This window comes from Podarcis raffonei, chromosome 10, assembly GCF_027172205.1.
Source record: "Podarcis raffonei isolate rPodRaf1 chromosome 10, rPodRaf1.pri, whole genome shotgun sequence".
Lineage (NCBI taxonomy): Eukaryota > Metazoa > Chordata > Lepidosauria > Squamata > Lacertidae > Podarcis > Podarcis raffonei.
In genome coordinates this window covers 68,364,116-68,388,182 of record NC_070611.1, presented here as the reverse complement: position 1 = coordinate 68,388,182, position 24,067 = coordinate 68,364,116, and the positions used below count along the sequence as shown (strand labels likewise).

General features: G+C 46.0%; 1 protein-coding gene across 1 annotated transcript in view; it reads left to right on the top strand.

Annotated features, from left to right (window-relative positions):
• IL2RA (interleukin 2 receptor subunit alpha) overlaps positions 1-23,744 on the top strand; it is a 45,679-nt gene extending 21,935 nt beyond the window's left edge. The window contains exons 2-6 of the mRNA XM_053406606.1: positions 10,867-11,061; positions 13,151-13,243; positions 15,508-15,738; positions 20,211-20,277; positions 23,222-23,744. Of these exons, the coding sequence (XP_053262581.1) occupies positions 10,867-11,061; positions 13,151-13,243; positions 15,508-15,738; positions 20,211-20,277; positions 23,222-23,243 (608 nt within the window). The 3' untranslated portion in view covers positions 23,244-23,744. The remainder of the gene's footprint in view (positions 1-10,866; positions 11,062-13,150; positions 13,244-15,507; positions 15,739-20,210; positions 20,278-23,221) is intronic.
• The last annotated feature ends 323 nt before the right edge of the window (positions 23,745-24,067 follow it).

The following is a 24,067-nucleotide window of genomic DNA, read 5'->3' as shown; positions in this document are numbered from 1 at the left end:
CGCTTTGATGTGCTTTCAAACTGCTAGGTTGGCAGAACTGGGACCAAACAATTGGAGCTCACCCCGTCGCGGGGATTCAAACCACCGACCTTCTGATCGGCAAGCCCTAGGCTCTGTGGTTTAGACCACAGCACCACCCGCGTCGCCATAATAACTAACTTAGTTGGTCTCTAAGGTGCTACTGGAAGGATTTATTTTATTTTATTATTTTATTTTATTTATTTTATTTTGCAGAATCCTGGTGAATCCCATTGATTAGCTGGACAGACACCCTTCCAGGCATCCACTCTCCCAGCTGTCATGGGACTCCCCTTTAGCCAAATGCACAGAGTGGGAAGAATCACACCAAATTACAGAAGGCATCACCAATTTAGCTCATGGGGGAAATCAATGCCTCCCCACCTACCCTGGCTATGGTCCTTCCATATACCAGCCAGGTGAGGGTCGTTGTGGAAGGCTCACCCATTAGCCTGTGACTGTGCTGCTTACCCAGCCCCAGTTCACAGCCATTGCCTAGACAAGGAGTTGGCAATTATCTTGCAATGGTCCAGATAGCAACAGAATCCTCTATCAGCTTTTCACCCCGACTGGGTACAAGACTCCGACAATCAGAAGGGCACCATGTAGACTGAAACCAACTCACAACAAGACATTTGCTAAAATGAATTTCTGGCGAAATGGCTCTATTGACAAATAAACTAAGGGGTAATACAAAACAACCATTCATTCAAAAATAGGATACGTTCAATAGATATTGACAACAATGTAACAGTGATATGACATCAAATGACTCTTGTGTAGATATTAAGAAATAAGGAAAAATGGTACGACGTTGTAAGAAAGTACCGGTATATTAAGAGTAAGGTAGTAATTATAAGTACATTCAGTATTGTTGTTGTTTAGTCATTTAGTCGTGTCCAACTCTTAGTGACCTCATGGACCAGAGCACGCCAGGCACTCCTGTCGTCCACTGCCTCCCGCAGTTCGGTCATTCAGTATTACAAACATCAATTACATTGGGAAATGATGGGAAGTCTACTTTATTTTACTTAACTTTATTTTACTTTATCTTATTTTAGCTTAGCTTAGTTAGAAAATAAGTGGAAGGAGTAATATTTAACTGTAAATTTATGTAAGGTTATTTTTTGGATTTAAGATATTGTATTATATCCATGAATTTCAATAAAGGATTTGGGGGGGGGGAGAAAAAGAAAACCCCAGAAAAGTATGCCACAGTAAAAAAAAAAAATCTGGCACTATTTTAAGTGCAGCAGCAAAATATTTAGCCATCCTGGAAGAGACGAGGGCGCCCTGATCTGAAAGGGGCAAAAGAAGCATCAAGTGCATACGATCAACCTGGGAATTTCCTAAAGAAGTAGTTCAGTAAACACCGAAAGCGTGTCACGCTAAAAAGAGCAAGAACTCTTGACTCCACCTGCCATCTGACTCACCCATCCCAGCCACCAATGGGTACACTAGGATAAGTAGTTCCCACTGCCTGCTTGCTCTTTGACTCTTTGCCTGAGCCAAAAGGTGGAACCAACAAGGAGGACATTGCAGCACACCTGACAAAGAGGTACAGGAACAAGACCCATTGTGGAAGAATCCCGGGGAGAGTGCTTGACCCAAGAGCACTCCAAAACCTGGAATACTGCATAGCACCTGCTCTCCTGTAGCGCCGGATGCATCCAAGATAATAATTTATTATTTGTACCCTACCCATCTGGCTGGGTTTCCCCAGCCACTCTGGGCGGCTTCCAACAAAGATTAAAAATACATGAAAATGTCACACATTAAAAACTTCCCTGAACAGGGCTGCCTTCAGATGTCTTCTAAATGCCAGGTACAGTGGTACCTCCAGTTACGTACTTAATTCGTTCCGGAGGTCCGATCTTAACCTGAAACTGTTCTTAACCTGAGGTATCACTTTAGCTAATGGGGCCTGCTGCCGCTGTGCCACCGCTGCACGATTTCTGTTCTCATCCTGAAGCAAAGTTCTTAACCTGAGGTACTATTTCTGGGTTAGCGGAGTCTGTAACCTGAAGCATATGTAACATGAAGCGTATGTAACCCGAGGTACCACTGTAGTTGTTTATCTCTTTGACATCTGATGGGAGGGTGTTCCACAGGGCGGGTGCCATTACCGAGAAGGCCCTCTGCCTGGTTCCCTGTAGCTTAGCTTCTCGCAATGAGGGAACCGCCAGAAGGCCCCCGGCGCTGGACCTCAGCGTCCAGGCAGAACGATGGGGGTGGAGACACTCCTTCAGGTATACTGGGCCAAGGCCATTAAAGATGGTGCTTTAATTCTCCTTTTCCTTGCCACACTTCAGTCCATCCTAGACCAGAGACGAGCAACCGTCCGCTGGGTTGTGGGTCACTATAATAATGGCCACACAAGGAGTTTGGGTAGAGCTGTCCACTCTCTGCCAAGCTCTTCCGCAGAGCGTTAGCCAGTTGTGAAAACCACTTCCTCCTCCTCCACAGCAAGAGCAAAGCTGTGTCACACCTTGACAAGAAAATGTGGCTTCCTGGATGAGTAGTCCTCACACCTGAGAAGGCCAGTTTCGCCTATTCTTAGACAAGGAGGGGGGTGGATGGGGGAGAGTCAGAGAGAAGCGCTGATCAGACTTGAGACAACGTGCATATAAGTATGTTATCAAGTCCCTTTCCTCCGGCTCTGCACTAGAGAGGCGTGTCGGCTCGCAGTCAGTCAGTGGAAAACCTCCTGCCACCTTCAGAACCAGCTTAGGGCTGGAGAAGAGATGGGTGGCTTTTGCACTGGATTGGGGCTACTTCTCATATGGGGGATTTTCCAACCTACCACTTTGGCTGCCACTGATGGTAAGTAGCAAACCGCTGCAGCTACCCTCTGGCTGTCCTAACTGTATGGGTTTGACCTGATGAATTACACCACAATCCTTACCAGTTTTAGGTAAAGGTAAAGGGACCCCTGACCGTTAGGTGCAGTTGCGGACGACTCTGGGGTCGCAGCGCTCATCTCGCTTTATTGGCCGAGGGAGCCAGCGTACAGCTTCCGGGTCATGTGGCCAGCATGACTAAGCCCCTTCTGGCGAACCAGAGCAGCGCACGGAAACGCTGTTTACCTTCCCGCTGGAGTGGTACCTATTTATCTACTTGCACTTTGACGTGCTTTCGAACTGCTAGTTAGGCAGGAGCAGGGACCGAGCAACGGGAGCTCACCCCGTCGCGGGGATTCGAACCGCCGACCTTCTGATCGGTTTAGACCACAGCGCTACCAGTGTCCCTGTTACCAGTTTTACTTGGAAGTAAATAAGGAAATAAATAAGGTTTGTAATAGGACTTACCAGTTTTACTCAGAAGTAAATAAGTCCTATTACAGACCCTCCAAGTGTCCCTATTTTCCAGGGACAGTCCCAGATTCACAGAAGTCATTCTGGTTTCTGATTTGATCCTAGAATGTCCAGCTTTTCCTTAGGCCGTTCCAACTGGAGAAATGTTGGAGGGTTTGGAGTTATGTGACACCCCAAGCCAAGGAGATAAGTAGCTGTAACAACCTTTAGAAGATATTTGAGAGCAGCCCTGTTTAGGGAAGTTTTTTTTAATGTTTTATCATGTTTTTAGATGTGCCTGTTGCAAGCTGCCCAGAGTGGCTGAGACAACCCAGTCAGATGGGTGACATACAAATAATAAAATTATTTTTAATTTTATAAAAATAGGGGGTATACTGTAAATAATAAAATTGTTGTTGTAGTTGTGGTGGTGGTGGTGGTGGAATAGGGTGTCCCTATTTTCACTGGGGAAACGTTGAAGGGTTTGCTATTAATTAAGTGGGACTTTCTCCTAAGTAAGTGGGCTTAGGACATGGGTAGGCAAACTAAGGCCCGGGGGCCAGATCCGGCCCAATCGCCTTCTAAATCCGGCCCGCGGACAGTCCGGGAACTAGCGCGTTTTTACATGAGTAGAATGTGTCCTTTTCTTTAAAATGCATCTCTGGGGTATTTGTGGGGCATAGGAATTCGTTCATCCCCTACCCCAAAAAATATAGTCCGGCCCCCCACGAGGTCTGAGGGACAGTGGACAGGCCCCCTGCTGAAAAAGTTTGCTGACCCCTGGCTTAGGAGGTCAGCCTTGCTGGATTAAATGTGGACATAAGTAAAAACAGTTTGAGAAACATAGAAATTTGCCTTCATCGGGTGCCGGTGACACAAGGAAGCTAGCTCAGATCTTTGGTCCCTCTCGGATAGCATTGTCTACAGTGACTCTCATGGGATTCAGGCATGGGGCAGTCCCAGCCCTTCTTGCAGGTGCCAGCAATTGAACCTGCGACCTTCTGCCTGCAGTGTGCATGTTGTGCCACTGAGCTACAGGATCTTTCCAAATAATGCGCTCCAGAATGGGCATGCACACCAGGAAAGGGCCACCTAACGCAATGGCTGATCATCTGACTTGCTCTGAGGTTAAATCACTGGCATCTCCAGTTCGGGCAACGAGAGACCTAATGAGTGTGGACAACACTGAGCAAGATGGACCAATGGTCTGTCTCCATATAACACAGTCTATTTTTAAGGGATGTCATCCATTATACGCTGGAAGAAAGGGAAACACATAGGATATGTTTTCCAGAACAGAAGTAAAGCTTCCCTTAAGTGTTGCTGAAGTATATCCATGATAGAGATAGATAGATGATAGATGATAGATGATAGATAGATAGATGATAGATAGATAGATGGATAGATAGATGATAGATAGATAGATAGATAGATAGATGATAGATGATAGATGATAGATAGATAGATAGATAGATAGATGATAGATAGATAGATAGATAGATAGATAGATAGATGATAGATAGATAGATAGATAGAGATAGATAGATGATAGATAGATAGATGATAGATAGATAGATAGATAGATAGATAGATGATAGATAGATAGATAGATAGATAGATAGATAGATAGATAGATGATAGATGATGGATACATAGATAGATAGATACACATGCATATACACAGAGGTGTGTTATGGCTCTTGGATGGCTGATACAACAAGGTCCTGTACACAGACAGAGTTTGTATTAGTGGTCAACCTGAGGTGGAAGACATCATAGCCTGCCCCTTATATACTCAAGAAATTGCTTTCTGAAACCTCGGTTCACACAAGCAAGCAGCTACACCCAGGTAAAAATGGTCCTCATTCTTTTGAGTGACAATAGTAGCTTCGTAACACAAAGAGTGGACCTCTATTCTGCTGGCTTCAAGGGGAGGAAATCAGGAAAAAGGAGTTAGGTAAAATCGATGGAAATGGTTGTGGTGAGTTGGCGGTTTAATTTGAAATCAAGCTGGATTTCAGTTTGTTGGTGTCCTTGGTAACCTCTCTTACATTGCAGATGTTGGCTCAAATTATGGGTGTATGATCTCAATTACTTTATTGGTACTGCTGCTGCAGGTTTCTCATAGACTTTGGCTAGAACAATAAACTTATATTGAATTGAATATATTCTGCCTTGGGCAGACCACACCTGGAATACTGTGTCCAGTTCTGGGCACCACAATTTAAGAAGGATGTTGACAAGCTGGAAGGTGTGCAGAGGAGGGTGACCAAGATGATCAAGGGTCTGGAATCCCTTCCAACTCTACAATTCCATGATTCTGTCAGGGCCAGCTCTACGATGAGGCAATGTGAGGCAACTGCCTCAGGCTTGGGCCTGCCCTGTATCCCCTAAGCTAGAATCCAGTGGAAGACATTGCTTCCAAATCCAGTGGAAGACATTATCCTTTGAAATATACTCGGAGTCGAGAGTGGATTTCATGCTCTTTATTCAGCTCATAGCGGTGAGGAGGAGGAATGGAAGTTCCCCCAGAATGTCTGCTTTGTATACATTATTTACACAATGGGCCCCACGTGATTGGCAAATTCCAGGATTCTCCTAAAGGCCAATCAGGTTGCGGATTCACTTCCACCTGGAGCTGGATTGGGTGGCTCCTGTGGACCAATCAGACTGCTGCATTCTGGATCCTATTGTTCTAGGATCAATCAGACTGCTGCATTCTGAATCCTATTGTTCTAGGGCCAATCAGACTGCTGCATTCTGAATCCTATTGTTCTAGGGCCAATCAGACTGCTGCATTTTGGATCCTATTCAACTCAGTACATAACATCCTTTCACCCGTATTGGAGTAAGATTCAACTACTAGTCCGACTGGATTCTGTATGTACCTTGGGGGAGGGTGCCATCTTGTCTTTCGCCTCAGGCTGCAAAAAGTCTTGAGCAGGCCCTGAATCCTATGGTTAAAATGACTAATAGGCACCCTGAACCATTTGCTGGTCCTCAGCCAAAACAATATGTCTGTGCATGTCCTTTGCGTGTATATAAGATGAACGGTTTTAAGGTCACTCCCCTCCCCTTCTCTAACCTAGTAGCAGGCTGTGGTTCTCCTGCAGGACTGATGATCGGAAGAGAGAGAGAGAGAGATTAACCGCACACCTCAGCCACATATTCTGAAACGAAAGCAGGCTTATCAAATAAAAATGTCTCCGCAAGCTACTTCCTCATAAAGGGGTGACACATTTCTGCGAAGGCTTCAAACGGTTCTTTGAAAGCAGCGGCAGCCTGGGATTTCCATTTTTCATCTGTTTTTGACGCTTATCTTTCGTTCATTCCCCCCTTTGCCCCAAAACTGTCTATTCTAAAGGGCACTCTTGATTAAATGAGTCACAAGAGAGTCATAGCGCAGTTGCAGGGTGAAGCTCAAAGCCATGTCTAATGGGCATTTACAGGAAAATCCTAATACGTGTCTGCTAACACTGTTTGTGTTGAGAGAATTGCATTGTAAGGGGTTGGGCTAGAAGTTTGGGACTACAATTCCCATCATCCTTGACCACTGGTCCTGCTAACTAGGGATCATGGGAGTTGTAGGCCAAAAACATCTGGAGGGCCAAGGTTGAGGAAGAAGAAGAAGAAGAAGAGTTTGGATTTGATATCCCGCCTTTCACTCCCTTTAAGGAGTCTCAAAGCGGCTAACAATCTCCTTTCCCTTCCTCCCCCACAACAAACACTCTGTGAGGTGAGTGGGGCTGAGAGACTTCAGAGAAGTGTGACTGGCCCAAGGTCACCCAGCAGCTGCATGTGGAGGAGCGGAGACGCGAACCCGGTTCCCCAGATTACGTGACTACCGCTCTTAACCACTACACCACACTGGCTCTCGCCTGTTCTAAAGCCACAGTCACCACACCATACATGTGAATAACTATGACACTACTTCAAATTGCCATCACTTCCCCCAGAGAATTCTGGGAGCTGTAGTTTGTTAAGGGTGCTGAGAGTTGTTAGTCCCTTGCCAGAACTACAATTCCCAGAGTTATCTGGGACAAGGGTTTGTTACACCACTCTGGGAATTGTAATTCTGTGAGGGGGATGGGGGCCTCTGGCAAACTCCGGCCCTCCAGATGCTTGGGACTACAATTCCCATCATCCCTAGCTAACAGGACCAGTGGTCAGGGATGATGGGAATTGTAGTCCCTAACTTCTGGAGGGCCGGAGTTTGCCTATGCCTGTGATAACTTAATAAACTACAGCTCCCATAATTGGTTGGTGGGGAAAGCCATAACTGTTTAAAGTGGTATCGTAGTCCTTTGTATGCATGGCGTGTGAATGTGGCCTCAGTTTCTCATCCTTCCAATCTTCAGTTCAGTTCCTCATAATTCCACACCCGTTTACAACTTATTAATTTTTAAGTCCTCGTGAAAACATGTCAGCATCTTAATGCAAATTTCCCCAGATGTACACATTTGCTCTAGTGATCAGGTGGGATTGCTATGAGGAATTATAACAAATATAGAGTAAGCCATCTGTGTCAGCAATGAAAGCGTTGCGTTGACTGGGTTTAAACTATTTTGATATGATTCTTGATCAATCCACATCTCTGCATCCCTGTTCCATTTCTCTTTCTTGACAAGTCATGTACACAGCCCAGTTGCTTCCAGGCATCCTGGGTCATCAAAGACAGTGGGCAGTTTCTTTGATGTAGCTTTTCTGATATGTTAATCTTAAAATGTTAATTTTAGGGCCAGAAAACAGATCTCACCTGAAGGTGATAATGATCGCTGATTTCCTGGCCATCCTTCTTATCATGTATATTGCTTGTTTATCACCTCCGGGTTTGCCAAATGCACTCTTTTGTAGTTCTGTTTTGATAGTTTAACTTTGTCCCCACGTGGGGTTTGTTGAAATGCTCAGAAGAAATCTGATTGGTTCTTACGAACACTCTGTAAAAGTTCTTTTGTGAATAAAATGACCTGGAGACCTGGGCCGAGGGGTGGAGGCAGAGAGAGATTATTATATGCACCCTTACCAGAGTCTTGCTGGTTCAAGCCTCTGTGTGTATTCTTATTAATCAAAATTCAATCCTTCCTTTACTTTGTGAACGCCTCAATTTGCGTGTGCAGTTTTGCCCGTTATACACATTTTTTCCAAAGCAATTTCACCCAATATAATGTCTTTTCATACGCTGTTTTCGGCAATGAGTGCACACTTACCCCAACATTATACATTAACTGGCTGGAGGACTGCACTGTGCAACTTGGAGAAGTGTGAATTTCGAAGGATGGCTGTGTTTCGATTTGCATGTTGGTTTAGAAAGTGTGAATTAGGTAATTTCCCCTTTAAATGCAACTGAGTTGAATCTCTCTCCCATCCCTCGAGTTGTGATTTGTGGACTTAAACCCCAGTAATATTTCCTAGGGGAGCAGCAAAAGCAGGAGGAGCGATGGATGTATATGTATTCTTATCACACACACAAGCAAGAAAGAGCATTTTCAGAGTTCAGGGACGCATTCTGGCTAGAGGCACGAGCCTGAGGAGGCTGTGGAACAGGACTGGTGAGGGCTGTGGCGGGGGGAGAGTCTTGGGGACTGACCAGAGAGATTTGGAAGGCTGCGTTTGTCCCCCAGACCTTGGAAATGCAACAACAAGGATCATCCAGTTTGCAACTAAAGGGTTAATTCTGTTAAATTAAATTATTATTTGTTATGTACTGAGTTGAATAGGATCCAAAATGCAGCAGTCTGATTGGTCCTAGAACAATAGGATCCAGAATGCAGCTGTCTGATTGATCCTAGAACAATGCAGCAGTATGATTGGTCTGCAGGAGCCACCCAATCCAGCTCCAGATGGAAGTGAATCCACAATCTGATTGGCCTACAGGAGAATTCTGGAAGTAGCCAATCACGTGCAGCCCATTGTGTAAATAATGTATATAAGCAGATACTTTGGAAAAACTTTCATTCCTCCTCACCACTATGAGCTGAATAAAGAGCATGAAATCCACTCTCGACTCTGAGTATATTTCACTATTATTATTTAAAAGACATCTGAAGGCAGCCCTGTTTAGGGAAGTTTTTAATATTTAATGCTGTATTGTTTTTAGCACTCGATTGGGAGCCGCCCAGAGTGGCTGGGGAAACTCAGCCAGATGGGCATGGTATAAATAATAAATTATTATAAATTATTATTATAAACGAGAGAGGGACTGGTAGAGACATTTCTTAGCAACCAGGCAGTGTGTTTACTGAGGTAGCATGTGATTGGCTGTTCTGTTCTGAGGGAGTTCCCCCCACCCCCTCTGTATGACTGGTTGAATGTCTTCCCACTCTGAACCAGGCCTGAAGTAAGAAAGGCTTCTCTGTTCCTTTCCTCCCAAATTATCCGCTGTTTCGTTCAGTTTCTTCAGTGACGTGTTGTCAGGATTTATTTCCCTCCTGGACTCTGCTTGCATTATTACAAATTTTGTATCTGTGGACTGCTACTGCTTTAGATCTAAAAACTGATTACATTTACGTATGAGTTTACACATCTGAGCATGGATTAAGTTTGCTTTATTTCTGTCATGCCATATGGGTCACTTTAAGAAATAAATTTTGTATCAGTGGATTGCTGACACTTGTTACTCAAACCAATATTGTGCTTGTCCATATAATCCTGCTTTGTAACAGTTGCTGTTTATTGCAACCACTACTGTGCTCTAAGATGCACTAGCCTGTAATATTACGCATGGTACATACAATTGTTTATAGTTTTTTATATTATTTTTGCTGTAAAAATGTGTGAGATTATGAAATTGTATTTATTTGCATTACCTAGAGCCTGTTCTACTGATGAAGCCTAGGATGGCGAAACAAGGCTAATATTCCGGAAATCCTTGTCTTAGACTCTGTGAAAGGATTCTGTGGAACTGTAGCAACCCTTTATGCGGATTATTGGACTCTATGAACAGACAGGTGGAATAGACACTTATACATGTATGGATCTTATGCATGAACTGAGTAGAGAATGAACTGATCTGCTGGGTCTTCTGCTTTCTTCGTTGAACTTTATGAAACTTCCGTTGAAATCTACAGTTTGATACAATGAATAGTCTTGTCTTGTTTAGTCGTTTAGTTGTGTCCGACTCTTCGTGACCCCCTCGACAAGAGCACGCCAGGCACTCCTGTCTTCCACTGCCTCCCGCAGTTTAGTCAAACTCAAGCTGGTAGTTTCGAGAACACTGTCCCGCCATCTCGTCCTCTGTTGTCCCCTTCTCCTTGTCCCAACATCAGGGTCTTTCCCAGGGAGTCTTCTCTTCTCAAGAGGTGCCCAAAGTCTTGGAGCCTCAGCTTCACGATCTGTCCTTCCAGTGAGCACTCAGGGCTGATTTCCTTAAGAATGGATACGTTTGATCTTCTTGCAGTCCATGGGACTCTCAAGAGTTTTCTCCAGCAACAATGAATAGTATACCTTATTTATTCAAAAATACAGCCGGTTACTTCTTATTATGCACTATTTGAATGGCTTTGATAACATTCCGTATGCCTGGTTCACACATGCACACTTCTTTTCTCTTTTGCAGAAGAGTGCCCCATTCCACAGAAAATCAAGTTTGCGAAATACACTGCTCCTGAAGGGTATGTCGTGGGCACACCCGCTCGTTACAATTGTCATAAAGGGTACCAGAGAATACCAAGGAAAAGCAATCTTCTGACATGCAGGAACGTGGGCGGTACAGCTAAGTGGAACAGAACTTCTCAACTCCCGATTTGTGTAGGTAAGAAGTTGTGTTTCTGGGAGACAGAATGAATTTCTATACCTTGTCTTCCTCTTTGAAGTCAGCTGGAAGAGTTGAGAAATGGAGAGATGCAGGTAAAAACTTCTGTTTTTGCATGTAACGCCGCTTTACAAAAAAGAAAAATGGCAGCCGATCGCAGCCATACTCGGCTTGACCTCCTGGAACCAGTGGTGGTGGCGAAGGTCCTTTGTGGGTGTCTGGAAGCAGTTGGAGGGTGGTTAATGGATTGAAATTGAATCCCAACAAAATGGGGAGACAGGGGGCAAGGAAGTGTGAGGGACTCGCTGGTCCTGAATGAAGAAGAAGAAGAAGAAGAAGAAGAAGAAGAAGAAGAAGAAGAGTTTGGATTTGATATCCCACCTTTCACTCCCTTTAAGGAGTCTCAAAGCGGCTAACATTCTCCTTTCCCTTCCTCCCCCACAACAAACACTCTGTGAGGTGAGTGGGGCTGAGAGACTTCAGAGAAGTGTGACTGGCCCAAGGTCACCCAACAGCTGCATGTGGAGGAGCGGAGACGCGAACCCGGTTCCCCAGATTACGAGACTACCGCTCTTAACCACTACACCACACTGGCTCTCCAGTAACTGTGCCCCTAAAGGACCAGGTGTGGAGCCTGGGGGTCATTTTGGACTCACAGCTGCCCGTGGAGGTGCAGCTCAACTATGTTTCCAGGGCAGCTGTCTACCTGTTTCACCTGATGCGACAGCTGAGACCCTACCTGCCTGTGCACTGTCTCTCCAGAGTGCTCCATGCGCTGGTTATCTCCCGCTTGGACTACTTCAATGCACTCTACCTTTGAAAAAACCTCAGAAACTATCACTCATCCCAAATGCAGCTGCTAGACTGGTAGCAGCCACGGGACCACATAACAACTATGCTAAAAAAATCTACATTGGTTCCCAGGATGTTTCCAAGCACAATTCTAAGTCTTGGTGCTGACCTTTAAGCCCTAAATGGCCTCTGTGCTGTCAACCTGAAGGAGCGTCTCCACCCCCATTGTTCAGCCCAGACACTGAGGTCCAGGACTTTTTGGTGGCTCCCTCACTGGGAGAAGTGAGGTTACAGGGAACCAGGCAGAGGGCCTTCTCGGTAGTGGCACCTGCCCTGTGGAATGCACTCCCATCAGATGTCAAGGAGATAGGTTAATAATAATAATAATTAATAATTAATAATAATTTTTGTACCCCGCCCATCTGACTGGGTTGCCCCAGCCATTACGAGCAGCTTCCAACATACCGTATTTTTTGCACCATAACACTCACTTTTTTCCACCTAGAAAGTAAGGGGAAATGTCTGTGCGTGTTATGGAGGAAATGCCTACGGGTGGCATGCCGACGGATTTTCCTCCTCTAAAAACTACGTGCGTGTTATGGTCGGGTGCGTGTTATAGAGCGAAAAATACGGTATATAAAAACATAACAAAACATTAAACCGCTTCCCAAAACAAGGCTGCCTTCAGATGTCTATGAAAAGTTATACAGAAGACATCTGAAAGCTGCCCTGTTCTGGGAAGCTTTCAAGGTTAGATGTTGTTGTTGCTTTCCTGTGTTTCTGTTGGAAGCCTCCCAGAGTGGCGGTGGCAATCGAGTCAGATGGGTGGGGTATAAAATATTATTATTATTATTATTGTTATTATTATTATTATTATTATTACTCTGCCCGCCTTTGCTTCTGGCTCCACCCACCATGGTTAAGTGGACCTTGGACTGAAAACAGACACTGCTGCTTTGCTGTTCAACGCATGATGCGCCTAACAAGCAAGCACTTCTACAGTCATACCTCAGGTTAAATGTGCTTCAGGTTGAGCATTTTCAAGTTATGCTCCACAGCGACCCAGAAGTAACGGAGCGCGTTACTTCTGGGTTTCGCCGCTTGCGCATGCGCAGATGCTCAAAACAACATCATGCACATGCGCGGAAGCGGCAAAATGCGATCCACGCACACACAGTCGCGTCTTACGTTCTACTCAGGATGCGAACGGAGCTCTGGAATGGATCCCGTTCGCATCCAGAGGTACCACTGTATATTGTTCGGAGTACCTTATTTTCTTCCTCGTTCTTCTACACAGCTGACCCGCGACAGACTATTCCTCCTACAGTACATTCTACAGCAGGAAACTGGAGCATAGCTTCCACCAGCCCCCAACCTACAAATCGGGCAGGTAAGACAGATGCTTCCATCTTCGTATCCTATAGCCTAAAGTCACTCCGCAAGTAGAGATGTAGCCACACAGGAAACAAATAAAGGCAAAGAGTAAACTGGTGCCCTGTGTGCCGCTCCAGTTAGGGGCATTATCCTTCCGAATATCATTACTTTTCAGTTTCATTTGTTTTCTTTCTATGGCCTCTTTCCACTTACATGAGTCACAAAGCGGCTTGCTTACAATAAGCAATCACACAGAGCATCACCATTGTAACATAAATTACTGTATTTTCCCGTGTATAAGACTATATCCCCCCCAAAAAATGTTTAAGTTTAAAATTAGGGGGCATCATACATGGAATGTTTAAAATTTCTTAATTTGGGGCTTATAAATAGCGGTCATCTTATACAGTGGTACCTCGCAAGACGAATGCCTCGCAAGACGAAAAACGCGCAAGATGAAAGGGTTTTTCGTTTTTTGCGTTGCTTCACAAGACGGTTTTCCCTATGGGCTTGCTTCGCAAGACAAAAACGTCTTGCGAGTTTGCTTCCTGTTTCTTAAAGCTGTTAATACCCAGCGAATCCGCGCTCCACAAGACGAAAAAATCGCTAGACGACACAACTCGCGGAACGAATTAATTTCGTCTTGCGAGGCACCACTGTACATGGGGGCATCTTATACATGGAAAAATACGGTATATAAAACGATTAACAAATCACCAATGAAACGGCCACCTTCCATACGACATTAACAAAACAACTTAAAAAAAATATAGATCAAACAGCACAACCACAAGAAAAGTCGTATTATAAAATTCACAAAGCATTGCAGCACTCGTAATCCACAAAACAATTCACAATACCTGTTGCTGGCAACCACAAGAGGGAAGAGGGCTCTTGTGCTTAAATCCTGCCTGTTTCCCATGGGTATCCAGTTGGCCACTGTGAGAACAGGATGCTGGACTTGATGAACCCTTGGCCGGATCCAGCAGGCTCCTCTTCTGATGTTATATTAGGCCAGCAGGGTTGGAAAAATTTTGGAACGTTCAGAAGTAGCAGAACATCTCAGGGTGGGTAGGGGAGACTCCTAAGGCATGGGGTGCTATTAATCCTGTACATGTCCCTGATCGTGCATTTAACACAAATGTAACCATGGAAAGAGGGACGCAGGTGGCACTGTGAGTTAAACCACAGAGCCTAGGACTTGCCGATCAGAAGGTCAGCGGTTTGAATCCCCACAACGGGGTGAGCTCCCGTTGCTCAGTCCCTGCTCCTGCCAACCTAGCACTTCGAAAGCACATCTAAGTGCAAGTAGATAAATAGGTACCGCTCTGGCGGGAAGGTAAACGGCGTTTCTGTGTGCTGCTCTGATTCGCCAGAAGCAGCTTAGTCATGCTGGCCACATGGCCCGGAAGCTGTACGCCGGCTCCCTCGGCCAATAAAGCGAGATGAGCACCACAACCCCAGAGTCGGCCATGACTGGACCTAATGGTCAGGGGTCCCTTTACCTTTACTTTAACCATGGAAGAGTGATCTCTTTGAGATCTTGGACCCAGAATTGTGGTGACAGTCCGGCCCTATCATTAGGTAAAGTTAAGCAACCACCTCAGGTGGCAGATACAGTAGGGCCCCCTTGCCATACCTCTCTGTTGGGTTGTTGCACCCCTATGCTAGACCTGCTGCATTTGGTGCCATAGAAGGTGCCAAACAGCTTTTTAAAAAGTTATTTTTATTAACAAATTCAACAAAACAAATCAACAATACAAATCATCTTCACTGTTTTCCCCCTCCCATGTTTTTTCCTCCCACCTCCCCAACAAACCCTCCCTCCCTCCCCCCAAGACTTCCCTCAGCTCCTCTCTCTGATTTCTCAACTCATGTTGTTCTCTGCATATTATAAAATTGTATACATCCTTATGTTATCTATCCACCATATTAACTCAATAAATTTGTGTATGTTTATTCAAAACCTGCCAAGGAGTCCAGTTCATTTTGTTGTCTGTGATTTTAAAGAAGAATGGGAACCTTTTACAGTCTATTTAAAAAGGCAACAAAAGGTGCCAAACAACTTTTGAATCTCTGTCCTTGATGTTCTCGTGTACCCGCTTCTCATTTTCCCCTGCCTTGGTTTTCATACTACCTGTAAAATAACAGCGATAAAAATGGGTTCACGAAATTGAAAATAAAAATATGTGGCCCTTAAAAACAAACAAACAGCCCCTGCTTGTTCCTGGCTCCATCACTGACTGCCGGGCTTCTTCACTTTCTTCTTCCGCCCTGTAGGCTTCTGCGGAGAACCAGAACCCCTCAGCAATGCCGACGTTAAAGTGACAATGTACCATGTGGGGCAGAAACTGCGCTATGAATGCCTGGAAGGCTATCGAGGAACCATCCCCTTCTCTGAAGTCAGCACCTGTGAGGCTTCTGGTGGAAAAAACGTTTGGTCTAAGTTAAATCTCCATTGTAGCACACAACAGGGACACAACAGGGACACACCACGGGGTTCTGGTGCAGGTAAGATGAGGTTTAAGAGTAAACGTTGCATAGTAACAGGGCACTTTCCCCCTTACAGAATATCCTAGGTTCGAACTAATAACGACGATGGCCGCCATATTTGTTGTCCGCCTGTCTCCACCAACCTTCCCCAACTTGGTGGCCTACAGATGATTTCTGCTACAGCTCTCATCATACTTGACTACTGGCTGTGACGGTTGGGTCTGATGTGTCAGGAGTCTCTGCGTGTTGGCTTCCCTCCTCCCCTACTTCAGCTTCTGCCGCTGATTCTAGACTTCTTTCATCATCATTGTTATGTGTGCCGGCGTGGTTGCTCGAGAGCGAATAGGCAAGACCCCCACTGGTCTTTTCAAGGCTTTATTATCGGTACAAAAACATTCACAGTGCAGAATGTCTCAATTCCATGTCTTGCTCAGTCACTAGCAGAATCTGGGAGTGGGTGGTCCTTAAACTTTCCCCAGCAGAGCAGTCTTTTGACCCCCATCCTACGCCTCCCCTCTCTGCACATAAACCAACTGCGCAGAGAGGGTGTGGGCAAAGGGGGACCTGCCTCCCCCCCCTCCTTTGCTCAGACTCGGTGTTGTGGCTCTCCCTTGCATCCTCCAAGCCCCGCATGCCTTCCCCACTGGAGGCGTGGCTTTCCTCCGCAGAGGAAGAGCTACTTCTCACAATCTTCGGAGGCTCCCTGTAACCCAACTGCCCTTCCACCTCTCGCCTCTGAGCTGAGGGCAGTTCCCTGGCAATCAGGATTCCTTTATATGCCACCCATCCAACTGGGCTGCCCCAGCCACTCTGGGCGGCTTCCAACAAATTATGAAGCCGCAGTAAAACACCAAACACGAAAAACCTCCCAATAAAGGGCTTAATTCAGATGTCTTCGGAAAGTTGTGTTAATTGTTTATTTCCTCGCCAGGAGGGCGTTCCACATGGTGGATGCTTTCCAGTCACAGCACAGGCAGAAGTGTGGACCATAGTTAAATAATGAAACTCTCTCCCCCAGGAGACAGTGGTGATCCCCAACTTAGATGGCTTTAAAAGAGGATTAGACAAATTCAGGGAGGAGAAGGGTACTGATGGTTATTAGCCATGATGTCTATGCTCTGCCTAGAGGTGGCAATGCTGCTGCTGCTGCTTCTTCTTCTTCTTCTTCTTCTTCTTCTTCTTCTTCTTCTTCTTCTTCTCCTTCTCCTTCTCCTTCTCCTTCTCCTCCTTCTCCTTCTCCTTCTCCTTCTCCTTCTCCTTCTTCTCCAGCGATCACTAGTAGCCAAGTAAGATTGTCTTCCATAAACCCGGTTTTAACAGCAAGCCCATAAGTGGCTGTGGAGGACAATTCTGGATCCACACGTCCTTCCACAGTGGGGACTTAGGTTTCTGGGCAGGAGTTGATCACGGTGAGGGTTTGCCAAGCGTGCCTTCCTCTTACAATGTTTCTCCCTTGTGTTCCAATTTTGAGCATCTTCAAAGCCCATGACACCTTTGGTGAAGGCTGTTCTCCACTTGGAGCACTCGCAGGACAGTTTTTATACTACATTTTTTTAGATTTGTCTTGAGAGAGTCTTTAAACCTCTTTTGTCGACCACCAGCATTACGCTTTGTTGTTGTTTCGTCGTTTAGTCGTGTCCAACTCTTCGTGACCCCATGGACCAGAGCACGCCAGGCACTCCTGTCTTCCACTGCCTCCCACAGTTTGCCCAAACTCATGTTTGTAGCTTCAAGAACACTGTCCAACCATCTTGTCCTCTGTCGTCCCCTTCTCCTTGTGCCCTCCATCTTTCCCAACATCAGTGTCTTTTCCAGGGAGTCTTCTCTTCTCATGAGGTGGCCAAAGTATTGGAGCCTCAGCTTCAGGATCTGTCCTTCCAGTGAGCACTCAGGGCTGATTTCCTTCAGAATGGAGAGGTTTGATCTTCTTGCAGTCCATGGGACTCTCAAGAGTCTCCTCCAGCACCATAATTCAAAAGCATCCATTCTTCAGCGATCAGCCTTCTTTATAGTCCAGCTCTCACTTCCATACATCACTACTGGGAAAACCATAGCTTTAACTATATGGACCTTTGTTGGCAAGGTGATGTCTCTGCTTACCTTACCAATTAAGTAAGAAGGGGAGAGTTGGTCTTGTGCCCGGTTCCCAGTTGCAGGTTTTTTACAGACACCTGGTTGGCCGCTGTGAGGACAGTATGCTGAACTAGATGGGTCATTGGCCTGATCCAGCAGGCTCTTCTTATGTTCTTAAGGCAGAGGAGAGGAGGGTTCTGTTGTCCTCACAAACATCCTCATTTTGATGTTTACCTCTTAATGGGGTGACTCTCCTTGTTCCACCACCCTATTCAGGCAGCCGTGTCTGCTTTCGCATGGGGACCAGGGCCTGATGGAAGCAGAAATATCACAAAATATTTCAGGCTGGTTAGGTTAACCAATCTAATTTTATCATTCATATTTGAGCAAATAGTTTAGGAAGGTTAATACTTATCTGACCATTCTTATACTCTCTCGTTTATATATGACGAGCAAGCAGCCTTGTAGCCAGCGTCACTCTGGAATTCTGAAGTACCCATTTTTAAAATCCGTCGTTAAATTCAGTGCAGCTTTGAAAGGTCCAGTCCACCAACTTGATTCGAAATGGCATCTAGCTGTATCCAAACATACATGAAAACCTTCTCCTTGGTCTCTGGACCCTCACGCAAAATTTGGTCTGAGGTATCGAAATGCACAACAAACAACGGGCTTCTCCAAAATACCTTGTAGGTGCATGCATGCCGTTCTGTATTTTATTCTGTTGCTTAGACAGCCTTGATTGCAGGAGGACCATAAACATTTTAGGCAAAATAAGAGAAAATTAATAACCAGAACAGAGCGGCAAGTTAAATACTCAGCAATTGCAAACAGCAATTATATATTTACATATTAAATATTTAAATATATTTTAAAATTATATATTTAAATACTTAAATATATATATTTAAGTTCTAAGAATTGCTTGTGTCCATAAAGACACATCCACACTATGCGTTTTTTAAAAAATTACTTTCCCCAAGGAATTCTGCGAACTGTTGCTTACTCCTCACAGAACTTAAACTACAGTTCCCGTTTTTTGGCGGCAGTGGCAGCAGTGGCGGCTGGGGGAGTCACCTGCTTTAAATGTACCGTATTTTTCGCACCATAGGACGCACTTTTCCCCCTCCAAAAATGAAGGGGAAATGTGTGTGCGTCCTATGGTGCGAATGCAGGCTTTCGCTGAAGCCTGGAGAGTGAGAGGGGTCGGTGCGCACCGACCCCTCACGCTCTCCAGGCTTCGCACACCTCTCCGCAAGCAGCGGGAGCCCAGCGCTGGGCTCCAGCTGCTTGCGGAGAGTTGCCTGCATGCTGAAGCCTGCGCGCGCTGAGCTCAGCGCGTCCAGGCTTCGCGGACCTCTCCGCAAGCAGTGGGAGCGCTCCCACGGCTTGCAGAGAGCTGCCTGTTTGGGGACTGGGGTCGGGGGAAGCTCGAGCTTCCCCCGCGCCAGCCCCGCGCCTGGGGGGAAAATAATTTTTTCCCCTTTATTTCCCCCCCAAAAAACTGGGTGCGCCCTATGGTCCGGTGCGCCCTATGGTGCGAAAAATACGGTATATTGTGGATGTGACCAAGGAGCTGTGTTATACTGACTCACGCCAATCATCCACAGAGTCCAGCACCATCCTCTCCAACCGGCACCAGCTCTGGTGTGTTTCACACATTTGCCCCATACAAGGGTCTCATTCCAGTTTCCGATTTTTCTTCTTCCTCCTCCAGAGTTAGGAGAGAGCATTTTGCTAGCAAGGAGAACTCATTATAGGAGTAACAGGTATTGGGTGGGATCAGGGCCGGATTTAGGTTTGATGAGGCCCTAAGCTCCTGAAGGTAAAGGGGCCCTTTATATGTCCAGTTGTCCTTTGTCAACAACAAATTGTCACTGTTCTTTGTGTCGAATATATGCTATACAGTGGTACCTCGGGTTACAGACCCTTCAGATTACAGGCGCTTCAGATTACAGACTCCGCTATCCCAGAAATAGTACCTCAGGTTAAGAACCTTGCTTCAGGATGAGAACAGAAATCACGCAGCGGCAGCAGGAGGCCCCATTAGCTAAAGTGGTACCTCAGGTTAAGAACGGACCTCCAGAACGCATTAAGTTCTTAACCATGGACTTCATATGTATCTAAAGCCATTTGCACATAACAAATAGGGAGCCTACACAACACAAAACACTATTGCTGTATGTCGGTTTTATTTCATTTATCTTGTATTTTGGAAATGTACATCCAGTTCGTTTTCCTTTAATTTTTTTGGGGGGGGACAAGAGAGTGGGGCCCTAAGCTATAGCTTGTTTAGCTTACACATAAATCCCACTGTGGGGTGATAAAGAGTACAAGCAGAACGTGGACCTGAAGCACTGATAGTATAAGCCAGCCATCTCCTCACTCCCTGACTACGTGGTTTCCTTTTCGTTTTAAAGCTGCTCTCAGCCTTGCTGCAATGACCAAGTTCATCATCTTAGAAGGAATCCTCGCAGGAACTGTGGGGTAAGTGGCCTTATAAAGTGCCTTTTGCACCGGAAAAGCTGTAACCTAAAACTGTAGTTTCTGTCAGGGACCGGGCAGAGGAGGAATGGTGGAGGGCATCTCCCCAGCCTGACCCTTCCAGAGAAGAAGAAGACAGTTCAGAATTACAGCCGGGGTTTGAGGGAGGTCACAGCTCAGAGGCAGATGAGGGGTGTGATAGGAATTTTGAGGTCTTAGATATATGTTAAATGTTCGTAGCACATACATAGATCAGCACAGGAAGACCATTTTTGGTTCCCAAACTGACCAGGTGTTTTCTCTGCAAGGAGGGGGGGGGGTCAGGGAGCCTTCCCATTGTCTCGGGAATTGAGTAATCAGTATTTTAATGGGTGACAGACTATCAGGAAAGGCTATCAGGAAAGGCAATCAGATAACCTGGCAGACAGGAAAAACAACATTTTGAGTGCCTGCGCATGCGCGAGCGGCGAAACCCAGAAGTAACGCGCTCCGTTACTTCCGGGTCGCCGCGGAGCGTAACCTGAAAACGCTCAACCTGAAGCACATTTAACCCGAGGTATGACTATATAAGGCCTTGCGCGCCGTTGTTCTGGGTTCATCCCCCTTTCCTGCGTGTGAGGGGAGCACCCTGTTGCAACAGATCAATAAAGATCAGGCTTCCTAGCTGCTTTGCTTCTCAATGTTCTCTGGTTGGCCTCTGTTATCTTCTCCTACCAATAGGGAACCTACGTAAGGACTCTATATGGGCTCTTGGATACCCCATAAGGGAAAAGGGCAGATTTTGGTTTACAACAAGGGAAAAGCTAGGAAATAATGGGAGAGGAGGAGGAGGAGGAGGAAGGAGCACCGGGGGGGGGGCGACTGCTGACGGACACAGTGTATTTAGAAAGCATTCCAGACCCCACCCTCTCCCAGAACATGGCAGGCCTTGAAAGTAAGAAAACAAAGAGCTAAAAGGCAGAGGGCACTTTTCAGCACCCGTAACGATGTCTCATGCAGGGGGGGGAAAGGGGCGGTGGGGGCGGATCACCCTGGGTGTCACCCCGGGGGGGTTTACAAAATTCCGGGCGGCACTCAGCACGGGGCCTGCAGCGATCACACAGGGTCCCTGGACGTTTAACAGTCTCTTGATCCCTGGGCCACCACTGTGCTCGCTTCCCCGCTGCCACCAACCAGTTACTTAAGTCCAGACAGTTGTTAAAAGTGAACCAAAAAACCCGTTTATTTTACAATCATTAACAAGTTTATGGTTTCTCAGATAATATTCCTCTTAACTTTAGTGTCTTTATCTTCCTAATACCTTCTGACTGATTATCTCAACTGTTTGACCAACTCCTCTTAACAGATTCTCTCTCTCACACACACACCAGACTAGCCCAACCCACTGACTTATCTTATCTGTCTCTTCCCACTCCAGACTGTCTTCTCTACAACTCTAACCCCCTAAAAAACCTCTGTGCTCAAACCTTATACACAGTTAACTCTGCCCCCTGGGTTCCCATTGGTTAGTCATTTTACAATTAGTTAACGCTTTCCCTATGAACCCAGTATGATGTCACACACCTGGGAGGGCAAATGCCACACCTGGCGGCACTCAGCACAGGGCCTGCAGTGCACCTGAGCCACGCGTCTCTCCTGGGAGTGACGCGGTGGCTTGAGCACTCGCAGGCTCTGCGCTGCCCCAAATGGTCCACCCGCCGTCTGCCCCTCAGCTGTAGGGCGGCTGAGTGGGAGGAGGCAGGCAGACTCCTTGGAGGCCCTGTGGGCGGCTGGGATGGCTGGCCGTGCCTCCATGGGTGGCTGGCCCCACCCCTGGTGCAGGGTGTGTGCGCCGCCCTAGGCACCCAATTGGCTTGCTCCGCCGCTGGACTCATGAGGAAGTGGGAGAGATGGAGCGGGCAGAGTTTCACTCGGGGCAATGCCGTTACAGTGGTACCTCGGGTTAAGTACAGTGGTACCTTGGGTTACATACACTTCAGGTTACATACGCTTCAGGTTACAGACTCCGCTAACCCAGAAATAGTACCTCAGGTTAAGAACTTTGCTTCAGGATGGGAACAGAAATCGTGCTCTGGTGGTGCAGCAGCAGGAGGCCCCATTAGCTAAAGTGGTGCTTAGCTAAAGTGGTGCTTCAGGTTAAGAACAGTTTCAGGTTAAGAACGGACCTCCGGAACGAATTAAGTATTTAACCCGAGGTACCACTGTACTTTTCCTTGTCTTGTCGGTTCCTGGCCACCTGCTGTGGGGGCTGGTTCCTCTGCCGCCTGATAGTTACGTTCTTAACCTAGCACCCTGAAGCCACCTTAATTTGATCATGAAGGCTTTCAAAAGCAGTAGGACTTGAGCTAGCTTGGTGGGACTATCTTTAGCTTGGGTTGGAGGTCATGGATGCGGCTTGCACAGGGGTCAGCAAACTTTTTCAGCAGGGGCCGGTCCACTGTCCCTCTGACCTTGTGGTAGGCCGGACTATATTTTGAAGAAAAAAATGAGCGGATTCCTATGCCCCACAAATAACCCAGAGATGCATTTTAAATAAAAGGACACATTCTACTCATGTAAAAACATGCTGATTCCTGAACCGTCCACAGGCCAGATTTAGAAGCTGATTGGGCCAGATCCAGCCCCCAGGCCTTTGTTTGCCTACCCACGGTCTTGCAACTTGACCGCAAGTGTCGGTTCAGTCGCTTATCTTGCTCTATCTGTTAACCTGGCTGCCATTTAGCAGCTGCGGAACAAGTCTTAGTTGTGAGCAAAGGTGGAATTAGAAGAACCAATCAAAGTTGGGGAGAGAGTTCTGGGATGTTGGGAAGCAGAGAAAAGTTTGCAGTTTCTTCTGTGGTCAACGTCTTAGCTTCATCTTTCCAGACACTTTTTTTTTAGTGTGTGTGTGTGTGTGTGTGCGCGCGCGCGTGTGTGTGCAATAACTTACCTTTTCTTTCTTTTTTAGATTCTATTCTTGCTGCTTGTAATAAGCATTTTTCTACAGTTTATGCCTGGACTAATCTTCCATCTGGATTTTCCTGGACTGTATATCCTGGCAGCCCAACTGTTCTCTAGTAATGCGAATCTAAGACCACGGAAGTTTATGCCTCCCGGAATTTCACTTTGGGTTGGTAGTTGGTCTTCTTCTAAAGGACTGTGTAGTTAGGACAGCCTTGCTAATGCAGTAAACTTTTGACTAGAGACATTCTGGGCTTTAGGTGCCCCAACACAGCATTTAGCAGCTGTTAATTTGTAGTTAATTTAATCTTGCCTATTGTTCTGCATAGAGTTAAGTTTAAAAGTTCCATCCTCATATTCTGTTTCGTTTTCCATGTAAACAACATTTGCCCGAGATTCATTCATGCATAATATGATGTTGATTTCCTTATTATTATGATGCTCCTCTCGTTCATGACCTGTTAATGCATTTACTGGACTCCTGCTGGTGTATTTTTGAAAAAATAAATTCCATATAGATTTTAGCCTCTTGCAATAACACCCCCCTCTTGCACATTGGGGAAAATTAAGAAATATAAATTATTGTATTTTTCGCTCCATAAGACACACCAGACCACAAGACGCACCTAATTTTTGGAGGAGGAAAACAAGAAAAAAAATATTCTGAATCTCAGAAGCCAGAACAGCAAGAGGGATCGCTGCGCAGTGAAAGCAGCCATCCCTCTTGCTGTTCTGGCTTCTGGGATAGCTGTGCAGCCTGCATTCGTTCCATAAGATGCACACACATTTCCCCTTCCTTTTTAGGAGGGAAAAAGTGAGTCCTATAGAGCAAAAAATACGGTATCTTGCCCCC